The 21,211-nt window shown below is 48.7% G+C and overlaps 2 protein-coding genes and 1 non-coding gene across 3 annotated transcripts; 1 reads left to right on the top strand and 2 right to left on the bottom strand.

Moving 5' to 3' along the window:
* Positions 1-313: 313 nt before the first annotated feature.
* Positions 314-15,376, bottom strand: PIGS (phosphatidylinositol glycan anchor biosynthesis class S). The gene is made up of 12 exons (XM_003996489.5): positions 15,216-15,376; positions 14,799-14,938; positions 14,602-14,713; positions 8,428-8,517; positions 8,068-8,159; positions 6,100-6,307; positions 5,677-5,819; positions 4,857-4,971; positions 3,620-3,765; positions 2,945-3,045; positions 1,716-1,926; positions 314-1,356 (listed from the first exon to the last, which is right to left on the bottom strand). The coding sequence occupies exons 1-12, from the start codon at positions 15,247-15,249 to the stop codon at positions 1,081-1,083; spliced, it is 1,668 nt and encodes a 555-aa protein (XP_003996538.2). The 5' UTR covers positions 15,250-15,376; the 3' UTR covers positions 314-1,080.
* On the top strand, positions 10,909-11,043 carry LOC111557911. Its single transcript, XR_002738320.2, has one exon. It is a non-coding gene; the product is annotated as a small nucleolar RNA SNORA1 (small nucleolar RNA).
* A 1,685-nt stretch (positions 15,377-17,061) lies between the features above and the next one.
* Positions 17,062-20,697, bottom strand: ALDOC (aldolase, fructose-bisphosphate C). Its single transcript, XM_003996488.6, has 9 exons — positions 20,542-20,697; positions 19,363-19,484; positions 19,063-19,274; positions 18,897-18,951; positions 18,642-18,802; positions 18,438-18,521; positions 18,034-18,208; positions 17,708-17,907; positions 17,062-17,558 (listed from the first exon to the last, which is right to left on the bottom strand). Exons 2-9 carry the CDS (start codon positions 19,472-19,474, stop codon positions 17,463-17,465), a joined length of 1,095 nt encoding a protein of 364 aa, XP_003996537.1. The 5' UTR covers positions 19,475-19,484; positions 20,542-20,697; the 3' UTR covers positions 17,062-17,462.
* Between the last annotated feature and the right edge of the window lie 514 nt (positions 20,698-21,211).

The raw sequence follows: 21,211 nt of genomic DNA, 5'->3' as shown, positions 1-21,211 counted from the left end.
TGAATTTATGAATGAGTTTGTATCTGAGGGCTTACACTGGTACAAGCTCTTCTCTCCCAGACCCCCTGCGGGGGGGGGGGGGGGGAACAGGAGACACTAACAGCTGTGCTGGGCAACCCTGGACATGTTGAGGGACAATAGCCTAGGTGTCTAGCCACCACAGGGTCCTCCAGGGCAGGGAGGGAGGAAGGGGACATGGCCAGGTGAAAGCAAGGTGGACCTGTGAGCCCAGGGGAACAGCTACAGGAAACCATTACTTAGACACCAAGGAAAAGAAGAATGAAAGGTATGCTCATACTTTGTATCATTCCAATTCACATTCAACCAATGTTTATTGAGAGCATAAAATATGTCACACACTTTCATATGCTTATCACACTTAATCCTCATAACCACCTTGTAAGGGAGCTATCATTAGTGCTATTTTAACAAATGCAAAACTGAGGCTAAGGGAGATTAAGTGGCTTATTCACTGCTCCCCAGATGATAAGGGCAGAAGGAATTCAGGCATGCTTGATCCCATCTGGAACTTTCCCCACTGCACCAAGCCACCTCTATAAGAGGGTGAAGGGAAACTTGGCCACACACACAGCATCAGGCTATACCCAACAGGCATAACCAGCCAGAAGGGAGGGAAGGGAGAGAAGGCCCCAGAGGTGACCTGGCCCTTTCCATGAGAGCAGTGCTAGGGCTCTCCCTGAGGGGTTAGAGAGAAGCGTAGAGGGGAGGAGGCTAGAATCAACCCAGGGCTTTCCCCTAATGTTCCCTGTGAGTGCAGGAGGACTTCCAGGAACAGGACAGAAGCACAACAGACTGCCCCTGCCCCAGAGGGAGACAGGAAAGGGCCTTCAAGTTCAAGCCAGATAAGAAGCCCCCAATGATGCATCTTCTAGACAAGGGCACAAAGGGTTGGGGGGGAGCCTGAGCCAGAGGAATGGGAAGGATTAATCCTGCTTGGAGTGTTTACACTTTGGTTACTGGAGCTAAGTCCTTCGTGGCAGGCCCCATTTATGTGCCTCTCAATCTAACACCTCCCACTGTGGCCAGAAAGGGAACTTTCCTACTGAGATGTTGTCCTACTCAGTCTATCTTCTCAGGCTTTTTCCAGGACTTGCGGGTTTCCAGGAAGATCTTGACCAGGGACAGGAGGATGGGCACAGCCATAGGCAGGAAGAGCGGGATATAGATGGCAAACTTCTGGTCGTCAGGGAAATAAAGGAGGTGGAGGAGCGAGGGATCAAAAAAGGCACGCTCCGAGGACGTCACAGCTTCCTGGCTGGCAGTGAAGGCAGAGGCCAGGTGCCCAGAGGCTAACTCCTCTGCCGCCTTCTGGACTGCAGCTACAGCCCTGTACACCTAGGAAGGGGGCAGGGGATTACCATTAAGTCCCAGGCATCAGTGAGGTGTTGGGGTGGGAGGAAGGATGGGCCTTACTTTGTCTTCCACCTACCAGGCAGGTTGCCTGGAGTTCGCCCAGGATATGGAGGCCAGTATAAAAGGGCTATGGTATATTTTCTTAGCGCCTGCCTAAAACCTCACACCCCATCTGGAGTCCTGCTGGGGAGCTGGCACTGCCCTCTAGAGGAAGCCTGGGGGACTCAAGGACGGTATGCCCACACACACCCTGGACCTCAACTCGCTCTCTGGTTTCACCATACCCTGGTCTTCACTGGCCACTCCAGTTACAGCACAGAATCCATCCTGTGCCCACTCACCTCAGATGCCACATCGTCCTTGATGACAATGTTGCTGATCTTGCCCAGAAGCTGGGCCAGGGAAGTGAGAGTGGTAGTGGCTGTGGCCAGGTTTTCCACTGACCGAGCCCAGAGCAGCCGGTCAAGCTCCCAGGTCGTTAGCCCTTCACTCTTAGGCCCTGAAAACAGGCATTTCACAGGCAACTGGGGCTGAGCAATCCCAAAGAGCAACCTGTGGGAAGAGCAAAGTAAGGTCAAAGGGGCTGAGAGTAGAAGATGGCTATGATCCCTTGAATGATGACTAAGATTTTCCATCTTACCCAGAACCACAGGAGTTATAGGGAAGTACCTCAGGGTCTCAGGGGGTGAGTGGCAACACTCAGTAATACAGAGCCACAAGCCCCCCTTTTAAAACCTGTGTTTTTGCTCTTACCTGTTTCTGGATTAGATTTCCATGATCTTGTTTGAAAAAAAGGTCCCGTGGCTACAATATGTCTGATAACACCAACCTAGTTTAATCCCCTAACCCCGTCTACCGTCTCTTTGGACAAATGGGACCACTGAGCCTTTAGTTAAGGGATGATCCAGGACCACTTCTGATAAGCCTGTGCGTTGTCCCTCTCTAATCCTGCACCCAGGGCAGACATTGCTAATCAATCAGAATCCTCTTTCCTAATGATCGCAGACACAGCCATAGAATCCTCAGTCTAGGGCATCCAGCAGCCACTACCAGCCTATCAGTTACCAGGAGAATTAACAGCTATTTTCTTAAGTAGCCCTATCTACATCCTATGGACCTGACATTCGGGAGTCTGTTTTCCTTTTCTCTTTTTTAAGTTTATTTACTTTGAGAGAGAGAGCGAAAGAGAGAAAGAGGACACACGTAGGGAAGGGGCAGAGAGAGGGGGAGAGAGAGAATCCCAAGCAGGCTCCATGCTGTCAGCACAGAGCCCGACACAGGGCTGGATCCCATGAACCAAGACCATGACTTGAACCGAAATCAAGAGTCAGATGCTTAACCGACCAAGCCACCCAGGCATCCCAGGAGTCTTTTTTTAAAACAGTTTTTGTCAGCAACTAGTCCTTCTTACGAGGAGGATAAAATGATTCTTCGAAACCCTTCTTGGTTTCCCTGGGGCTCTAGGCCCAGCCAAGGTATCCCTGCCAGGTGAGATTTCATTCTAGTCAGCTCAGAAGACTCGGGTCAGATTCAGTGGCCACACCCCCAGGGAGATGAGCCAGGAACTCACCGCAACTGAGCCAGGAACACCTCCATCACTTGCTCCATGTCCACTTCAACCCTCACCGGCAGCTTCGAGGCATTGTAGGCTTTGGGGTCCACATTGTATACCTGCAAGGGGAAATAAGGCTGCCCGAACACCACGCCAGGACCGTGAACGGCTCTGCTCTAGACACTCTGGAGGCCATGAGAGAAAAGGGAGACATATTCTGTGCTCCTTAGAAATTACAAACCTGATGGTATAGCTAATATTTTTTGAATGCCGGCTACTAGGAGCTTTTCATAAATTATCTCCATTATCCCCTCAGAAGACCCGTAAAAAATAGTTATTCCATTTTAAGAGTTCCTACCTATGAGAAACTCCCAGTCTAACAAGAGAAGTTGTCATTCATACAAGACTCCCATAAATAGGGCCAAGATCTAAGATGTATACACGGAAAAGTCCTCAGTGAGTGCGAACCGCTACATGTCAAAGGGTCACATTACAGAAAACTTATAGAAATAAGAAGCTGTGGGGCCGGCAGAGTAGGGGCACAAGCTCATAGCACCCTCACCAACTTGGTGCGGCCCCTCCCACAGGCTGGGCCATGGAGGCCACTAGAGGAACAACAGAAGGAACAGTCTCAGGGAACATGTGTCTGTCCCTAAAGCTGGGGCTCTGGGGTCTGCAGAGTGTGACCGTTACCATAATGCCACCCCAACGGGGACTATGGAAGGCGTTGGTGGCCACTGGAGCGCCGTCCTTGTCCTGAATGTACAGGGGGGAGTGGGCAAGCTCAGGTACGTAGAGCAGAAAGTTGAGCACAGGGTAAAGGGAGGCAGCACTGGATCCTAGGGTAGAAAGAGAAGGCAAGTCAGAATACCAAAACACGCTGGACCTAGATCTTCGTTCCAGGTCAGCCTCTAACTTGCTGGTCACTCACAGTGGGCCTCATTTCCCCAACTGAGAGTTCCCAGAATATCCTCCAGTCTGGGGTTTCTGTGATCGAAACCTCTGAACATTCTCCCGAGATGGGCCACACACACGAAGCAGAGTCCCTAGCCCCCTTGTCTGTCTAAGACCACTCTCTCGGGCCCTGCCACATCATACCCATATAACTATAACCCATTTTATAGACAGGTATACATATGACCTCATGTCGGCTCCCTCTTAATATCCTTCAATAGCTAGCCAGTCACACCAGATAAAAGTCAAGCTACTTAACATGGTCCTTATGATCAAGCACCTGCCTGCCTTGCCAGCTTTGTCTTGGTCACTTCCTCGCAATTCAGCGATACTACGCTTCTCTGAGCTTCCCGAATGCCTATCCGTCTTACTCTTCTACATCTAAGCTCAGAGTTCCCTTGCCTGGAATGCCCTTCCATCTCTGCATTCAGCACTGGTAGAGGGAATGAGGGAGAAATCACACACAGCCCTTCCCATATCTTGGTCCACACTGGCCTAGCCTTGGTGCCTGAAATCCCACAACCCGTGATATACTGACTTTGGTTTGTCTGTATTACACTCTGTGGTCACCTATGCTTCCTAGGTACCATCCGCCAAATGAAAAACTGGAACCCCAGCTTCAAACCTCAATCAGAACTGTCGATCCAAATTCTGCCTTTGTGTACTTTTGCTGTTATCTTTCCTACATGTGTGACCATATTTTTCCTGGCTGGCCTGCAAAGAGGGAGACACAGCCTATCCATTCGTTTACAGAAAGCAGTGGGAGTCATGTTTAATAAACGTTTTTGGATACGATAGTGTGGGGTTGGGAGATGTCAACAGAGTCTCATGAAGAAGCCTAAATGCCCAGTACTTCCTTAATGCCCTCAGACCACCCAACCTGGGAACCATAACCATATACTCCCAGCCTCCAACTCCACACTGAGCCTTCAGGGTCCTGCCAAGCCTAGCAAAGAGGCCCTCATCCTTAGCTCACCCAGACGGGACTCCACTGGATTGATGACATGGGGGAGGCTATGTGCGGCCAAGTAGTAGCTAGAGGAAGCTGGGTCAAAGCGTGGGTTTACCCCCAACACTGCATAGTAAAGAATCTGTAAAGCAAAGAAGAAGAACATTCCTTTGTTTATTGATTCATACTCCACTCTGTCCCAAAAGTTTTGAAGTGCCTTAAAAAAGATACAATAAGCACAGGACAAAATATAAGAGATAAAATCAGGGCTGAGAGAAAATAGATGTAGGAAAAAAAATAATAAAGCCAAGGGTAAAAGTTAATACGCTATACACGGGCTATGAAAACCACATTTTTTACCAGGCTTTCCAAGAACGTAAACAGGGAGGGGAAACGAGTAGCATAATTCAGCGTCTGCAAGCTCAACTCAAGTCAGTTATTCAGAAGTACTCCCACTTACCAAGACCTGATAAAAATTTCTCGCACATTTTTCCTAAGTGGATATTGTGTGATACAGAAGGCTACATTCTTCACATCTTTACTGTTACTACACTAACATATTTCAGGAAGTTTTATTTTTTAAATAAATTCCTTAAGGATGGCACAACTGGGTGAATACAGTTCTGGAGGGAGCCATAAGGAAGGTTGTTTTTTAACAAACGTTGACAGAAGTCCCTGAGCTGGACACCACGGAGGGAAAGTAGACACTAGAACCACATCTACACGCAGGAAGTTCCTAGCAAATCAGCAAGCTCGAAGAGCTGGAAGAACAGACTACACATGTAAATAATAAATATGGATGGACTTTGAAAAGGAAAAGGACCCCTCGGCTTGCTCCCTGTCTTACCTGAGAGTCCACAGAGAAGTTGCCGGCAGCACTGAGGGCACTCAGGAAGGGCTGCACATAGCGCCGGACAGCCCCCTCGATGTCCCAGTGGACGTCGTGGGACTTGGGGTCTGGGTTGAGTAAACTGAAGGTGATCTCATAGCCTATAGAAACAGGAGTCAGGGAAGGCAGAGGCTTCTGTGGCTCAAGGGCAGTCGTACCCCTGGCTGAGCTGAACTTGTTTCTCCTCTAGAATGGGGTTGGTGGCCATGATGGAACCAAAGGGAGGACAAAACTGGGATGAGGAACAGTGAGTGCTTTCAACTAAGAGATGAAACCACAGAAGAAAGGAGTAGAGTCTGCATGCAGATTCCCCTCCTGCCCCAATGCCCCCACATCATTCACTTCCCTCTCCCTTCTCACAACAAAGCTCCATCACCCTACCCAAGCTGGACTTGAGAGGCCGCCTCTTATCAGAGCTCCACTTGTCCTCTGGAAGGTGGTCAGCCAGGGCCGCAGCAAGCACATCTTCAGTCAAAGACATGGCCTGCGCTACTTGGATCACCCGGCGGCCGACTATGTTAAAGGCCTCGCGGTGCATTATCCCTCTCACGACTGCTGTCCTCTCGGGCCCGATGTAACTCATCATGTCCTGTGAGAGAGGCCAGCAAGGGAAAGAATGCCCATGGCTCAGGGAAGAAAGCAGAAGAACGTGCCGGCTCCTGTCTCTGAGAATCTGGCTTTTTGCCACTGAGCAACAGGCTGACTGCTCCCTTTAGATTCACAGTGAACCATCCCAGCATCTCTGACCAATCAGCATGCATGAATGTTTTCATTCATTTCTGCGACCTTTGCCTTCCCGGCAGACTTAAGTGCAGGCATTATCTAAATCTTCATGGACTGGAAAACTAGGAGACGGCATGCTGAACAAGGAAAACAGAATAAACAAACACCTGGAAAGTTTGATGTAAGTAAACAGCACATGGCAAAGAGGCAAGGACAGAAATGTTCACAGCAGCATTATTTCCTTTTTTTAAGTTTATGTTTATTTATTTTGAGAGAGAGAGCGTGCGCACGTGCGCGCACATGAGCAAGAGAGGGAGGGGCAGAGAGAGAAAGAGAGAGGGAGAGAGAGAGAGAGAGAGAGAGAGAGAGAGGGAGAGAGAGAGAGAGAGAGAGAGAAAGAGGGAGAAACCCAAACAGGCTCCATACTGTCAGCACACAGCCCAACGTGGGGCTCAAACTCATGAACCGCAAGATCATGACCTGAGCCATAATCAAGAGTTGGACGTTTAACCAACTAAGCCACCCAGGTGCCCCAAGGCGGCATTATTTCTAAGAGTCAAACACTGGAGACAATCCAAATGCCCATCAGCACAGAATGGATAAATTGTGATATTTATACAATAAAACATATTAAAAATGAACACATTGGATTCAACTACACCTTGATTATCATGGAGGATTGTCCCAAACATAAATGTTGAATGAAACAAGTTACAAAAGAACATGTGCTGTATTATTATAAAGCTCAAAAATTTGCAAAATTAAATATGTTGTTTATAGAGATATATGTGCTGAAACCTGAAAAAGTAAGAAAATGACACGCACAAAATACGGTCACCCTGAACTAAAATAAAAGGGAGTGGGGCAAACCATGGAAATACACAGGGTTCAGCTACTATTACTAGACTGTAGTTTGCAAGCCAGGGGTGGGTTCATTAAAATTTTCTTTCATCTTTTTATAAGAATTAAATATTTCAGGGCACCTGGATGGCTTAGTTGGTTAAGAGTCCAACTGTTGATCTTGGCCCAGGTCATGATTCCAGGGTTGTGCGGTAGAGCCCCATGGAGCCTGCTTGAGATTCTCTCTCTCTCTCTCTCTCTCTCTCTCTCTCTCTCGCTCTCTCGCTCTCTCTCGCTCTCTCTCGCTCTCCCTCTCCTTTTCCCTCTCTTCTTCCTTCCCTCTCTCCCTCCCTCTCCCCCTTTGCCCCTCTCACCCACTCATGTGTGGTCTAAAACAAATAAATAAATAAAAATATTTCATCGTAAATTTTAAAAGAAAACACTGCATGGCATAGCTCCCAATGAGCCTCTTGCTCATAAAGTGGAAAGGTCAATGCATCGCCCATTTTACCACCATAATCCATTCAAGCCATCTTCTTTTTTTTAATCCTGTTTTTTTTCCACTTCAAATGGTCACTGGAGCTTTAACCATATAGAACTCTTGGAGTTAGAAAGATCCAGAGTCGATGAAAACAACCCTATTTGCATTCTTTTTAAAAAATATTTGGAAAAGAGTTTTCTATAGCAAATGCAAGAAATGGGCAGCACTACTGCAAGAAGGAAGTGACCTAGGAGAGGACAAGCAGATGGGATAAGGCAAGGCCATACCCTCCCTGTTCACCCTACCTGGGGCAGAAGTGAGGAGTGTTCGGGGATCACGTACACAGTCAGGGAGCCCTCTGCTTGCTCCTGCGGCTCAGCTAACATGGTTTCTGCCTCTGGGGACAAGAGCAGAAGGTCTACCAGGAGCAAAACACCATGCCCTATCCCTCTGCCCCCCAACAGAGTGCCTAAGCCACAACTCCACCTCCCTTTCTACATGGCTGACATTGTGGCCAGGCTTGGCCCCCAGCGGCCCAGGCTGAAACACACTCTCATCCCCAGCTTTCCCAGGAAGTTAGAAGACGGTATGGAAACTACACACTTAGAGATCAGAAGAAAAAAGAGGGCTCCGTGTTAAACTAGTGTGATCACTCCTTCCGATACCTTGCATACTGCCCAGTGACAGGGCCTCTTCCTCGTGGTCCAGAGCCCTCCGATAGGCCTTCTGGAAACGGCACTTGATTTTCATTTTGTCTGAGAGGGAAAGGAAGAGGATGAGAAGACTAAGGGGTGCCTGGGTGGCTTAGTTGGTTAAGCGTCTGACTTCAGCTCAGGTCATGGTCTCACAGTTCATAAGTTCGAGCCCCACATGGGGCTCTGTGCTGACAGCTTGGAGCCTGGAGCCTGCTTTGGACTCTGTCTCCCTCTCTCTCTGCCCCTCCCCCCACTCACTCTCTGTCTCTCTCAAGAAGAAATAAACATTGAAAAAAAAAAAAGATAAGACTAAATACAGACCTCTGCCCATCTTCCCAGCCCCAACACTGTCCAGTGTCTCAGGACATCAAGAAAATCGTTTGCAGAGAAAGTCCCAGAGGCTACAGCCAATTCTAACGATTTCTACATGGATGATATCAAATACACAACACTCCACCTCTTCCACCTAACCAGCTCTTGCTTCTACCTGTGTACACACTACCTTCAACCTGAAGTACTCTCCCACAGGGAAATCTATTACAATATTTATTCTATTAATAGGTGAAAGGAGCAAAACCATACGATCACTTCGATAGGTGCCTCAAAATAAGGCAACAAATTCAGGTTGTTGTTTTTTTTAGAGAGAGCGTGAATGCGCCAGCGTGCATGCGTGCACACAAGCAGGGGCAGAGCAGAGAGAGAGAGAGAAAATCTCAAGCAGACTTTGTGACATCAGCACAGAGCCTAATGTGGGGCTCAATGCGGGGCCTGATCTCACAAACCATGAGATCGTGACCTGAGCCCAAATCAAGAGTCCGATGCTTAACCAAATGAGCCACTCAGGCGCCCCAATGAACATTCTTGATAAAAATGCACACTTAATGCCAAAACACTCAAGTAGTTCCATTAAAATCATTAATAAAATGAGGATGCCCACTACTTCCTCTATTATTCAGCACTGTTCTTTCTGAACAGTTCCTGACAGTTTCTGAAGTTCCTGACCAATGAAGAAAGTGAAGACTAGTGAAGAAAGAGACACGAAACCTGAATATTTGAAAGAACAAAATGTCCACTTTTTGAAATAGCATAATTATTTTCCAAGAAAATCAAAGAAAAGCAACTGAAAAAAATATCAGAACTGGTAACAATTCAGTCCTATGACTAGATATACACAAGAATTAATAGCTTTCTGAGAAATACCAGCAACGTCCAATTTGAAAAGCAAGTGTTTTTTAAATCCCAATCCTCATCATAATAAAGAACGTATAAACACCCAGGAAGAAATGTACAAAACTATAAGAAAAACACCCAGGACTTTACTGAGGGACCTAAAAGAAGATTTGAATGAAATGGGAAAGACTAAATATTCTAAGGATGTCAATTCTCCCCAAGTTAATCTATACCTGCAAAATAATCCCATAGGGATTTTTTGACACCCCGCCCCCCCCCCCCCCCCCCGCCTGGAACTTGAGAAGTTGAACCTAAAACTTCTTGTGAAAGTTCTTTGTTATAGAAGAATTCCAGGTCATAATATAAGAGAAATTACAGAATTTTAAATTTGCCATTTTGGGGTATCTGGCTGGCTCAGTTGTAGAGCATGCTACTCTTGATCTCAGAGTTGTGAGTTCAAGCCCTACATTGGGTGTATAGATTACTTAAACATAAAATCTTAAAATAAATACATAAAAATTGCCATTTTGCAACTGCTATGAAATGGATGCCAGCATCATTGGATGCTAAAACCATCAGGTGAAAGGTTGACAGGGAATTAAAATACAGACATCGAGGGGCGCCTGGGTGGCTCAGTCGGTTGAGCGTCTGACTTCGGTTCAGGTCATGATCTTGCAGTTCATGAGTTCAAACCCTGCGTCAGGCTCTGTGCTGATAGCTCAGAGTCTGGAGCCTGCTTCAGATTCTGTGTCTCCCTCTCTCTCTACCCCTTCCCCACTCGTGCTCTGTCTCTCTCTGTCTCTCAAAAAGGAATAAATGTTAAAACAAAAAAAAATTTTTTAAAAAATACAGACATCAAGCTGACAGTATCTGAATTCACTATATCATCTTTGTATCACCCAAAGTGAAAAAAACCCATCTATTCTATGCTTCCTGATACAACACAATACAAAGTATACCACACTAATTATAATGTATTCTTATCTAAAAAAGTGAACTGATTTTGATCAAATCTCCTGATCTGATTACCAGTTTACAAAAAATATGGATAATAGAGGAATAAGTTAAATGAAACTAGGAGGAAGCAATCTGCCAAATCCAGAATGGGAGAGGTTCTAGAACACAAGTGGCCTGGTTTCTCCAAAAAACCAAAGAAAAGAAGTGTATCAGGATGGGGTAGGGGGAGCTGATATATAATAAAAAAAGGCAAAAGAAATGTAACAAAATGTGATGTGTTGATCCCGATTAGAACAAACCAACTATAAAAGGACACCTGTGAAAAGCCTCATTCTAGATGGAAATGAGTACTACCATTCATGGTGTCCAGAAATTGTTAACGTGGCTACAATAAGACACAGGTTATGCTTCCATTGCAGCGAGTTGATTGCAGTGGTGACATTGAGAACTGTAACATTTTTTCCTAGGCTCATGGAGTAGAGAGTGGAAGTAACAAGACTTTTCAATATTAGAGACAATGAAGGAGTAACAATTTTAGATCATTTCCCAAAATAGTAATCAATGTACTTCCTACAATTTGACTTCTAGGGCCCTACCGTAAAGAAACTGGATCCCAAAGATTACAGGTGGGGAATTTCTGAAGTAGGTCCACATGCCAGTGGAGATCAAAGAAGTCCAACCAAAAGAACCAGACTGACTGATAGTGACAACTGTGGATTAAACAAAAGTTCTTTTTAAAAGGATTATTTTGGGGGCGCCTGGGTGGTTCAGTCGGTTAAGCACCCGACTCTTGATTTCAGCTCAGCTCATGATCTCACAGTTGGCGGGTTTGAGGCCCACGTCAGGCTCTGTGCTGATGGTGTGGAGCCTGCTTGGGATTCTGTCTCCTCTCTCTGCCCCTCCCCCACTTGCTCTCTGTATCTTTCTCAAAATAAGTAAAAACATACTTTAAAAAATAATAAATAAATAAATAAGTAAATAAATGGGTTATTTTGAAGATTATGATTCTGGTTTTGGAGGAACTATGGTGATCGGCTGCAGCAGTGGAAGGACACGCATGTAAAATCCCGGAAATAAAAAATTTATTGGGGCATCTGGGTGGCTCAGCCGGTTAAGCAGCTGACTCTTGGTTTCGGCTCAGGTCATGATCTCACAGTTCGTGGGACCAAGCCCTGCATCAGACTCTGCACTGACGGTGCAGAGCCTGCTTGGGATTCTCTCTCCCTATCTGTCCCTCCCCCACTCACACTCACACTTTCTCTCTCAAAATAAATAAATATATATTTTTTTAATTTATTGACTTAAAAAATTAAGAGGACACCTTTGAGATAATTGGGGAAATATGAATATAGACTGGAAATTAGGTGATACTCAAGAATTACTGTGGACTTGGTTAGGTGTGATATGGTAGTTATGTTTTTGTTGTTGTTTTTTTTTAATTTTTTTTTCAACGTTTTTATTTATTTTTGGGACAGAGAGAGACAGAGCATGAACGGGGGAGGGGCAGAGAGAGAGGGAGACACAGAATCGGAAACAGGCTCCAGGCTCCGAGCCATCAGCCCAGAGCCTGACGCGGGGCTCGAACTCACGGACCGCGAGATGGTGACCCGGCTGAAGTCGGACGCTTAACCGACTGCGCCACGCAGGCGCCCCTATGGTAGTTATGTTTAAAAGCAACAAAATAAAATCTTTCAAGGGCTTCCCTTCTCATCTAGCATAAAAGCTGTATGTGAGCCTAGCCCCCCCTGTCCACTGCTCTGGTTTCATTTCATTTCCTCTTACCCTTTCCCTCATTCACCTCACTCTCCCCATAATGGAATTCTCACTGTTCTGCAAAGGCACCACTTCTGCTCCTACCACAGGACCTTATATTTGCTTCTCTCTCTACCAAAAAATGCTCTTCTCCCAGATATCTACACAGTTTACTACTTTACCTCTTTGGGTCTTTACTTGAAAGTCCTGTTTTCAAATGATGCCGTCCTCAGCCACCCTCTCTAAAATAGCAATGACCTCTTTATCCCCCAAGAAAACCTCCCTATACCTCTGTCCTGAACTATTTTTCCCCTGTCACCATCTAACATACATACATACATTTATTTATTACAGATTTTATTTTTTTTAAGTAATCTCTATACCCGATGTGGGGCTTGAACCCACAACCCTGAGATCAAGAGTTGCAGACTCCACTGACTGAGCCAGCCAGGTGCCCCCCACCATGTAACATATATTTGTTTATCTTCCTGTCTGTTCTCTCTCTCTCTTTTTTTTTTTTTTTTTTGGTCTATTTTGTTCAATGTATTTTGTCTACTTTGTTTGTTGTATCTCCGGCGACTACAACAGTATCTGATATGGGCACTCAATAATAAATATTGGTTGAATAAATGAACCAACCTATTACTATTCCTATGTAGTAGATGAGAAAACCAAGAGTTAGGGAGGTTAACAACCTCACCCAAATTCACACAAGTGGCAGAACCAAGGCTTTAACCCAGCTCTCTTACACCAAATTCTCCATACTCTTGGCCACTCCACCCGACTACCTTCACAATATGTCCATATTACTGAATACCATGTCACTAAATGTGAATGTCCATGATAAATTGACAACAAAGTTGCAAACTAACATGTGAGGCATGATCCAATTCTTGTTTTGAGAAACAACAAGTATGTGTGTTTACATTAGGCTGAGCCATATGAAATACGACTTTTAAGAAACACGGGTGACCAGGGGCGCCTGGGTGGCGCAGTCGGTTAAGCGTCCGACTTCAGCCAAGTCACGATCTCGCGGTCCCGGAGTTCCAGCCCCGCATCAGGCTCTGCGCTGATGGCTCAGAGCCTGGAGACTGTTTCCGATTCTGTGTCTCCCTCTCTCTCTGCCCCTCCCCCGTTCATGCTCTGTCTCTCTCTGTCCCAAAAATAAAATAAACTTTGAAAAAAAAAATTAAAAAAAAAAAAAAGAAACACGGGTGACCAAGGTTAAAAATCTAGAAAGTAAATGGTACACAGGCACTTCACCATCTGGACTCAGCCTACACATACAGTCACTCACAATTTTCACTTCACACTCCAGAAAAGTAAAACCGCACACAGATTCCCCCAACATGCTGACTCACCCCTCCATGCTTCTACACGGGAGGTAGTATAGGTTGTTGGTTAAAAGCCCGAACTCTGGAATCAGTCGGGCCTGGATTTAAATCTTAGCTCCACCTCTTACTAGCTAGCTGTGTGATCGTGAACAAATTAAAATCTCTAACTCTCTGTTTTTCATTTATAAAATGGAGATCATGTGAGAGACGATTAAATGAGACAACACATGTAAAGTGCTTCACCTAGTTTATGGCATATAATGAACAACAAATATTAGCCATTGCTATATCTGGCTCAAGCTGTTCCCTTCCTCCCTTCCCCATTTACCCTGAATTCCTTCACATCCTTTAAAAATCTGACTTAAAAATGACATCCTCAAAACCTTCTCTGCCTTTTTTTCCTCCCAGGCCGTTAAAGGCTCTTTTTAAAATACGATCTCTGTTTCTTACATAATCCCCTGTGATTTCTTTATCTAAGTGTTTTTCTCCCCTACATGACTATGAATTTCTCAAAACCATTATCAATTCTTTATTTATCCCGAAATTCCTGGTACCAAAAGGTGCCTACTAACACTCAACAAAGTGTTCCATGTCAAATTGAATAAGAGCTGTATACAACTCCAACTTGATTCCAAACCCTGCGTTCTTTCTACCACATCCCACCTCCTCTCCTATCTTCTAATGAGCATCAACTGCTTCTCATCAGGTAGCACAACTGTCATGAATGAAATTGCTGCCCTAACGGTGAACACTGTTATTTAAAGTTGCTTTTCTTCTAACCAACCACACTGTTCATTCAGAACTGTTCATTCAGAGAGGGCTTTTAAGAAATTTTTAACTACATTTAAGGGACACCCACGCTCCTCCAACCTAACCCATCTCTGCACTGAGCTCAGACCAGAAAGGCAGGCTTGACTCCCCAAGAACTCACATTTCAGAGGGATCTCTCTCTCATGCACAACGGTGAAGGGCAGCTTCTCCTGGGCGTCCGACGGCACTGACTCTCGGGTAAATACGACAGTGACGGGCACCATGAGCCGCAGCTAGAGGAAGGAGCATCAGGGCCATCGGCTGAGTCTCCACCTTGCCAGTGGGCTGTCCCCAGGCCTTCTCCCACAGAGGTCTCACCTGCAGGGCATTCAGCCCACTGATCTCAGAGTAAGGCAATGGGGCCCGGTAGGTCTCCGTAGTCTTCCACCAGAGCGGCAACCCCAGCACGATGGCCACGGCAGCGAAGAAGAGAGCGGCCCGCTTGCCTCGGACCACCTCTAGGGGCACGGAGGTACCGACTTGAGGCGCTGGAAGTGGGCTTGGTTGCCCTCCCCACACCTGACGCAGACGAGCCCCAGCAACCCTCATTCAGAAGCTCTCCGCCCGCCTTCATAGGGATCCCTGTGCCAGGGGCCCGCGCCCGTCTGAAGGGATCTTGTCTGAAACGACCCCCGACCCCCTAGTCCGCGGGACCACTGGCACACCACAATCCCCAAGCCCGCATTCCTCGCTCGCAATCTATGAGTCTCAGTTCCCACCCGAATGCCACCGCACCTAGGTCTGTAGCTGCGGCCCCGGGAGCCGCCATGCTTCCATCCAGTTGCTCTAGCCGCCGAGGGGCGGAGCTACGCAAAGCCTCCCCCAATCGGAAACCCGCAGGGAGGGGGCGGGACCACGGCAGAGGTCGCAGCCAATCGCAAGCGGCACTCAGGGAGGGCAGGCGAGAGAAAGAGGTAGAGGGTGGGCGGGGTCCGCAAGGAGCCTGGCCGCGAGTTTGAAAGGAATTTACCCAAGCACCAAGGGCCAGTGGAGTGGCTGTGCAGGTTTCTGTGTTGCCGGAAGATTCTTCGTTAGTACCCCGTTTCCTTGTGGAACACACTCCTAGCCCCAGGGATTAAGAGAGCAAACTCTGCAGGCGTTAAATACTAGTTGAGCGACCACAGGCAGCTCTAAGTCTCAGTTTTCTCATCTGGAAAATGGAGATGTTTACTAAAATGAGGTCATTCAGGGGCGCTTGGCTGGCCGTCAGTGGAGCAGGTGAGTCTTGATCTTGGGGTCCTGAGTTTGAGCCCCACGTTGGGTGTAGAGATTACTTAAAAAATAAAATGAGGTCATTCATGTAAAGAACCTGGCACGGAAAGCACCCAAATATCACCTATCAGGATAACTGTTTATCGTCCGTTTCAGAGAGCTCCTCTTCTGGACACTCTCTCCGTAAGCTTCAGATATGGAGACAGCAAGCTAGTTGTACCTTTTTAGCATATTTGGCTCATTCAGCCTTTTTTTTTTTTTTTTAATTCATTTGAGTTCATTTCCAAGTTGTAAAAGTCTGAATACTTCACTTAAAATTCTTGAAAATTCATGAACACAGACTCTGGATCCTGATCACTTGGGTTTAAATCCTGACTTTACCACCTCACCTGAGTGATCTTGAGAAGTTAATTAACTAACCTCTCTGTGCCTGTTTCCTCATATTAAAATAGGGATGGTAATAGTATCTACTTCATACAGTGTTGTAGTAAATGAGTTAGTAAACGTAAAGTGATTAGAATAGGGCCTGGCGGGAGCACATAGCAAGTGCTATATAAGTGTTAGCTATTTTTGTTAATATGAGGTCAGGTGACACTGGACCTACATTCCCATATTGCAATAATTTGGTGGGTGGAGCATTGATTGCACACTTTACACAGAGCACGGGCTGCCCAGTTCACACAGAACATGCCTAGCAAGTTCTTTCAATTTTTCATCCCTTCAGACGGCCCCAGGTGTTCGATGTATGTACCCCCCACACCCCAGCCAAGTGGTCAAAGTTTAGCATGAAACCTCACCAGGGCTTCCCTTGCCCAGACCCTCAAATTGGCCTTCTCTGTGCCTTCATCTCCCCCAAACGGGAATGGGCAATAGCCCTTGGCAACCTCTTAGGTACCCTGCTCCGTCTGGCAGTCCTGAGCCTTGGGGCTTTTCCTTGCTGGGCAGGAGCCCAGGTGTTCCTCCTGCAGTGCCACCCCCACCCCAGCAGAACGTGTCAAGCCCCAGCGGGGTTCAGCACACAGAAGTGAGCGACTGCCATCCCCCTTATCCCAGTTTTGGGCCATTCGCAAAAGCTGCCTTCAGGAATTGCACAAGTCTCGCCTTACTCCATCCTTCAGACGCAGCCCAGTGCCTCTGATGTGGCGGTCCTGAAAGACCTGCAGCCTTCCAACTTTGGACATTAACCCGCAAGAGCTTGAGCTGGGAATGGTGACTGGGTGTGCCCCTCCCCTCAACACTTCCAGCCCAGTAAAACTCAAAACCTACTCTGTCCTCCACAGTCAGAGGGCCCAGGCAGTCAGCTGAAATCAGAAACTGAGAAGTGGGCGTCTGAGGCATCTGATGTGTAAAACAGACAGACAAAGTAGCATGTTTTGCTACCATTTATTTGCTATGTGGTATGTACCCAAGGTGTGAGTCATGTCTGGTGTCCTATCCTCTGATCCCAGGAGAGAGGACAGGCAAGGAAAGCCCAAGGAGAAACTACCACATCATGGGGAAATTGTGGGGGCTAGCAGAGGCAGGGGGAAACCGAAGCATCCTGCTCTGGCTTCTAGCAACTTCTTCTGCCCTCAGTCATGAGGGGCACCCCATCCATCTAATGGTCCCAGGTGGCAGCAATGGGAGAGGGGAGGGGAGGACAAAAAAGGAAGATGACTCTGTGCTGGATGCAGGCATGTCTGCTCTGCATGACTGTTTGGCGCTAGCCATTACTATAGGTGAAACTGGGTGCAGGTGGCCAAGCCAAGGGCTGTGACATGGGATGCGTACTCAGTAGGCATGGTTGGCAATGTAGAGGGACTGTGCCGCTGCTCCGCCATCTTCTCCACTGCCTTCATACTTGCCCTGGGCCGCAAGCCCATTCACCTGCAAAAGAGCAGGCGGGAGGGGGTTTCGGGGGGGAGTAAACAGGCTGACCCAGCCCACAGGGGCCAAACCCTGCCCAGGCTGTAACCTCTGAGTGCCCCCTGCCTAGCTATACCCCTCTCCCCCAATCACCACCTCTAGCTCCCAACCTCGGCCCGCTTGATGAACTCCTCAGTGGCAGCCCCAGCATTGTCTTGTTGCCCTCTCCAGGCATTGAGGGCAGAGGCCTGCAGGGCACGCCCGTAGGAGAAGGTGAGGGCCCAGGGCCGAGGAAGGGGGCAGCGGTTGATAGCATTGAGGTTGAGTGATGCTTCCTCTTCACTCTGACCCCCAGACAGGAAGGTCACTCCTAGGGTAGAGTAGAGAAGACAAAGTGGTCAACTCTCTAGTTTTCCAGGGTACAGGACCCATGAAGACCACAAGAACCTGAGGATGGGTCTTAGGGATAGGAACGGGTTAGGAAGCACGGTGGTACCTGGGACAGCCGGGGGCACAGTGCGACGCAGGGCAGTGACAGTTGCCATGGCGATCTCCTCTGGGCTGTATTTAATGGGACAGGCATGGCCAGGGGTCACCATGTTGGGCTTGAGCAGGGTCCCTTCGAGGTACACGTGATGGTCACTCAGGGCCTTGTACACGGCAGCCAAGACCTGGGGAATCAGAGGTTTACTAAGGTTCTGGACTCCTGTTTAACCCTCCCTGTTTAGGGGAAGGTGGGCATGACTGGGAGGGTCAGTACAGGCTCAAACTCACAGGTGTGTTCTTGGATGAAGTAAAAGAATGCTTGGGGAAAGTGCCTGCATCTAAGCCAAGGACTATGGGGAACAGGCTCCCCTGTCAGACTGTCCTTGCGGTGTCTGTACCCAGGTGTGGACTCACCTTCTCCGTAACATACTGACAGCGTTTGAGGTCATGGTCTCCATCAGGCAGGATCTCAGGTTCCACAATAGGCACAATTCCATTCTGCAGGTAAGAGCAGAATAACTTGAGAGGGGCAGTAGGTAGGAGGGGAGAAAGCCCTGGTAACCCTCTCCCCACTAGGCACCGGGCACCCATCTGAACCCCCCTCACGCATACACACACCTGCTGGCAGATGCTGGCATAGCGGGCCAGCACGTTGGCATTCTCCAGAATGGCAAGTGCTGAGGGTGTGCGCTCACTGATTTTCAGCACGCAACGCCACTTGGCAAAGTCGGCACCATCCTTCTTGTATTGGGCACAGCGTTCCGAGAGCCCATCCAGCCCTGCAGGCATAGTGCCAGCCTCATCACTCTGCCCCTCTGTGCCAGCATCAACCATCCAACAACCCTGTGGTCCTGAAGCCCACCCATCCTGTACCTTGAGTGGTGGTTTCTCCATCGGTCCCCGCTAGAGGAACTACACCCTTGTCAACCTGTAGGGGAAACACAGGCAGAAGGCTGAACCCAGGCAGGATTCCCCTTGTCACCTCTCTCACACACACCTATTTCCATGTTCAGCCCCCACTGAGGGCCAGTGGCTGCACCTTGATGCCCACGACAATGCCCTTATCCTGGATGGTACGAACGAAGGGAACACCACTGTCATCTTTCTGGTAGAGTGTCTCATGGAAGAAGATCACCCCTCCGATGCACTTCTTCACACGGTCATCAGCACTGAACAGGACCTGGCGGTACAATCTGCGGTTTTCCTCTGTGTTCTCCACTCCAATTTGGCTCAGCCGCTTGGCCATGCTTCCTGGGGGCAAACAAAAGAAGGGTAAGCAAGCTCATCCCCAGGGCTCTCTGGCCACCTCTACCCCACCTAGCCACAGGCCCTCACCTACCTACAGACTCATCGGCGGCCAGAATGCCTTTGCCTGGGGCCACAATCCGAAGGGCGATGTCAGACAACTCCTTTTTCTGCTCAGCAGAAAGGGCTGGGTACGAGTGGGGCATGGTGACAGCTCTGTGGAATTGAGACAAGATATAAAAGCTGGTCCCGACCTACTACGTCCTCTGCTTCCTCTCTTGGCCATATGGGCCAAATGGCCTCCCCCCACCTCCCAACCAGCATGGAGCTAGGAACAAGGCAGTTGTCCTTGGCATAGGTCCTGGGCAACACAGTGGCACCAATCCCTCTGACAGCTAGCAGGCTTAGGGCCCCAGTTCCCACATCTCCTTTTGTCACTGGTGGGCACCCTTCCCAGCCCTGGGGAAAGATGCAGGGTGGGGGTGGGGACGTGAGCAGCCCCGAAGCTACAGGTCTTCTTGTGAAACTACTGCCCAAACGAAGACCCAGTCCTTCTTTTACTGAATTTGGCCCTGTGAGGTAGGGCATGAGCCCTGGCCTTTCCAATGGCCATTTGTCAGCCTCAGCAGGGCCCCTAGGGAAAAATGCACTTACTTCCCAGGCTTCAGAATGAGGCAAAAATACCTATCCCCCCTCTTCCTGCACCTTCTGGAGGAAAAGTGGGGGACAAGTGGGGGGCAGGAGTGGCACAAAAAATTGCCATAGGTTTCTGTTACCGCTTCTTTTCCATAGCTCAAGGCTGACTGTCTTTGCAACCAAATGGGAGCAGGGGATCAGGGTTGAAAGGAGTGAGTAGAGGGCCTGAGAAAGGGAGGAAGAGATGCAGGAGCAGGGGGGAGACCTGTGGGCAGCGGATAGGGAGACAGGCTAACCAAACCAGGGGGCAGAGAAGGCAAGACAACGGGACAAGGACTTAGCCCAGGAAAGGGAGCAGGCTGAGATGAAAATGGGCTGGGCGGGAGAGGCTGACCCCAAGGAAAAAATCCGGTAGGCAGAGGAAGACTGAAGTCGGGGCCTGAGGGCTGAGAGGAAGGGGTGCTGTGGAAGAGGCCGAACCACAGGGTTTGGGGTGGACAGAAAGGAGACAGGATGTAAGGAGAGAGTTGAGAAGGCACATCCAGGTACCCTTGGGAGCAGGCCAAGGGGGACAGAAGTTAGAGTCATAGAGAGGAAGCGGAGATGCTGAGCAGCTCCGGCCTCGCTCCAGCCTCACCTGTCCGCAGCGAGTTAGCAGCGGCAGCCACAGGAACAGCGCGGATTAAGGTCGGCGACAGCTGTGGCTCCCAGCTCAGGCTCCGATAAATGAGGCTGCGGATGCCGCAGAGCTACGTGACACCCCCGAGGGGCGGGCACCTCCCCGCCGTAGCCACGCCCCCTCCCCCAGACTGGTGTCTTAGCAGGGCCACGCCCACAGAGGCGGGGCGACGAGGTGGAGTGACTACACGGCCAGGTTCTCCGAGGCTGTTGTCCCCTCCTACCTCATGGAGCCCTGCCAATAGGGCCCCAGGGGCAAGAAACGGCCTTGCCCTCATTTCTGCCACAATCGCCTTCACCGTGTGCCCGGCACTGTGCTGGATGTTGGGGATTGAGCCTGGTCTGGTGAAGGAGAGTCACCTAAGCAGTCACAACTGGTGAGGTAAGGTGGCACCAACAAAGGGTGGCAGTCCAGCGCAGGGAGTAGGAACTGAGTTTCTCTGTTCTCGTGCCCTTATTTACCAAGACCTAGCCTAGAGGGGGATGGAGAAGGTAGGAGAATGAATCCTCTTCTGTCCCGCCCCCAGGCTAAGAGCCAGGGAACAAGCAGTCCAGTGCCTAGAATATTGAGGAAGCAAGAGAAGGGAGGAGGGGCAGCCAACTTTGGCTCTGGATGCAGCCAGAGGGTT

This window comes from Felis catus, chromosome E1, assembly GCF_018350175.1.
Source record: "Felis catus isolate Fca126 chromosome E1, F.catus_Fca126_mat1.0, whole genome shotgun sequence".
NCBI classification, from domain to species: Eukaryota; Metazoa; Chordata; class Mammalia; order Carnivora; family Felidae; genus Felis; species Felis catus.
Note: the sequence above shows the minus strand (reverse complement) of the source record. Positions and strands in the feature narration are given on the sequence as shown.

What these genes read in the sequence shown, in the direction of transcription:
- PIGS (XM_003996489.5), bottom strand. Translation starts at nt 15,249, where the DNA reads ATGGCGGCTCCCGGGGCCGCAGCTACAGACCTAG. An exon ending in CCCGTTGGGGTGGCATTATG is followed by an intron (nt 3,046 to 3,619) that starts GTAACGGTCACA and finishes TTCCCCTTGCAG; the next exon opens with GTATACAATGTGGACCCCAA. An exon ending in AGGACGATGTGGCATCTGAG is followed by an intron (nt 1,357 to 1,715) that starts GTGAGTGGGCAC and finishes CCCCCTTCCTAG; the next exon opens with GTGTACAGGGCTGTAGCTGC.
- ALDOC (XM_003996488.6), bottom strand. Translation starts at nt 19,474, where the DNA reads ATGCCCCACTCGTACCCAGCCCTTTCTGCTGAGCAGAAAAAGGAGTTG. An exon ending in GCATTGTCGTGGGCATCAAG is followed by an intron (nt 18,952 to 19,062) that starts GTGCAGCCACTG and finishes TTTCCCCTACAG; the next exon opens with GTTGACAAGGGTGTAGTTCC. An exon ending in TGGAGAAACCACCACTCAAG is followed by an intron (nt 18,803 to 18,896) that starts GTACAGGATGGG and finishes CTATGCCTGCAG; the next exon opens with GGCTGGATGGGCTCTCGGAA.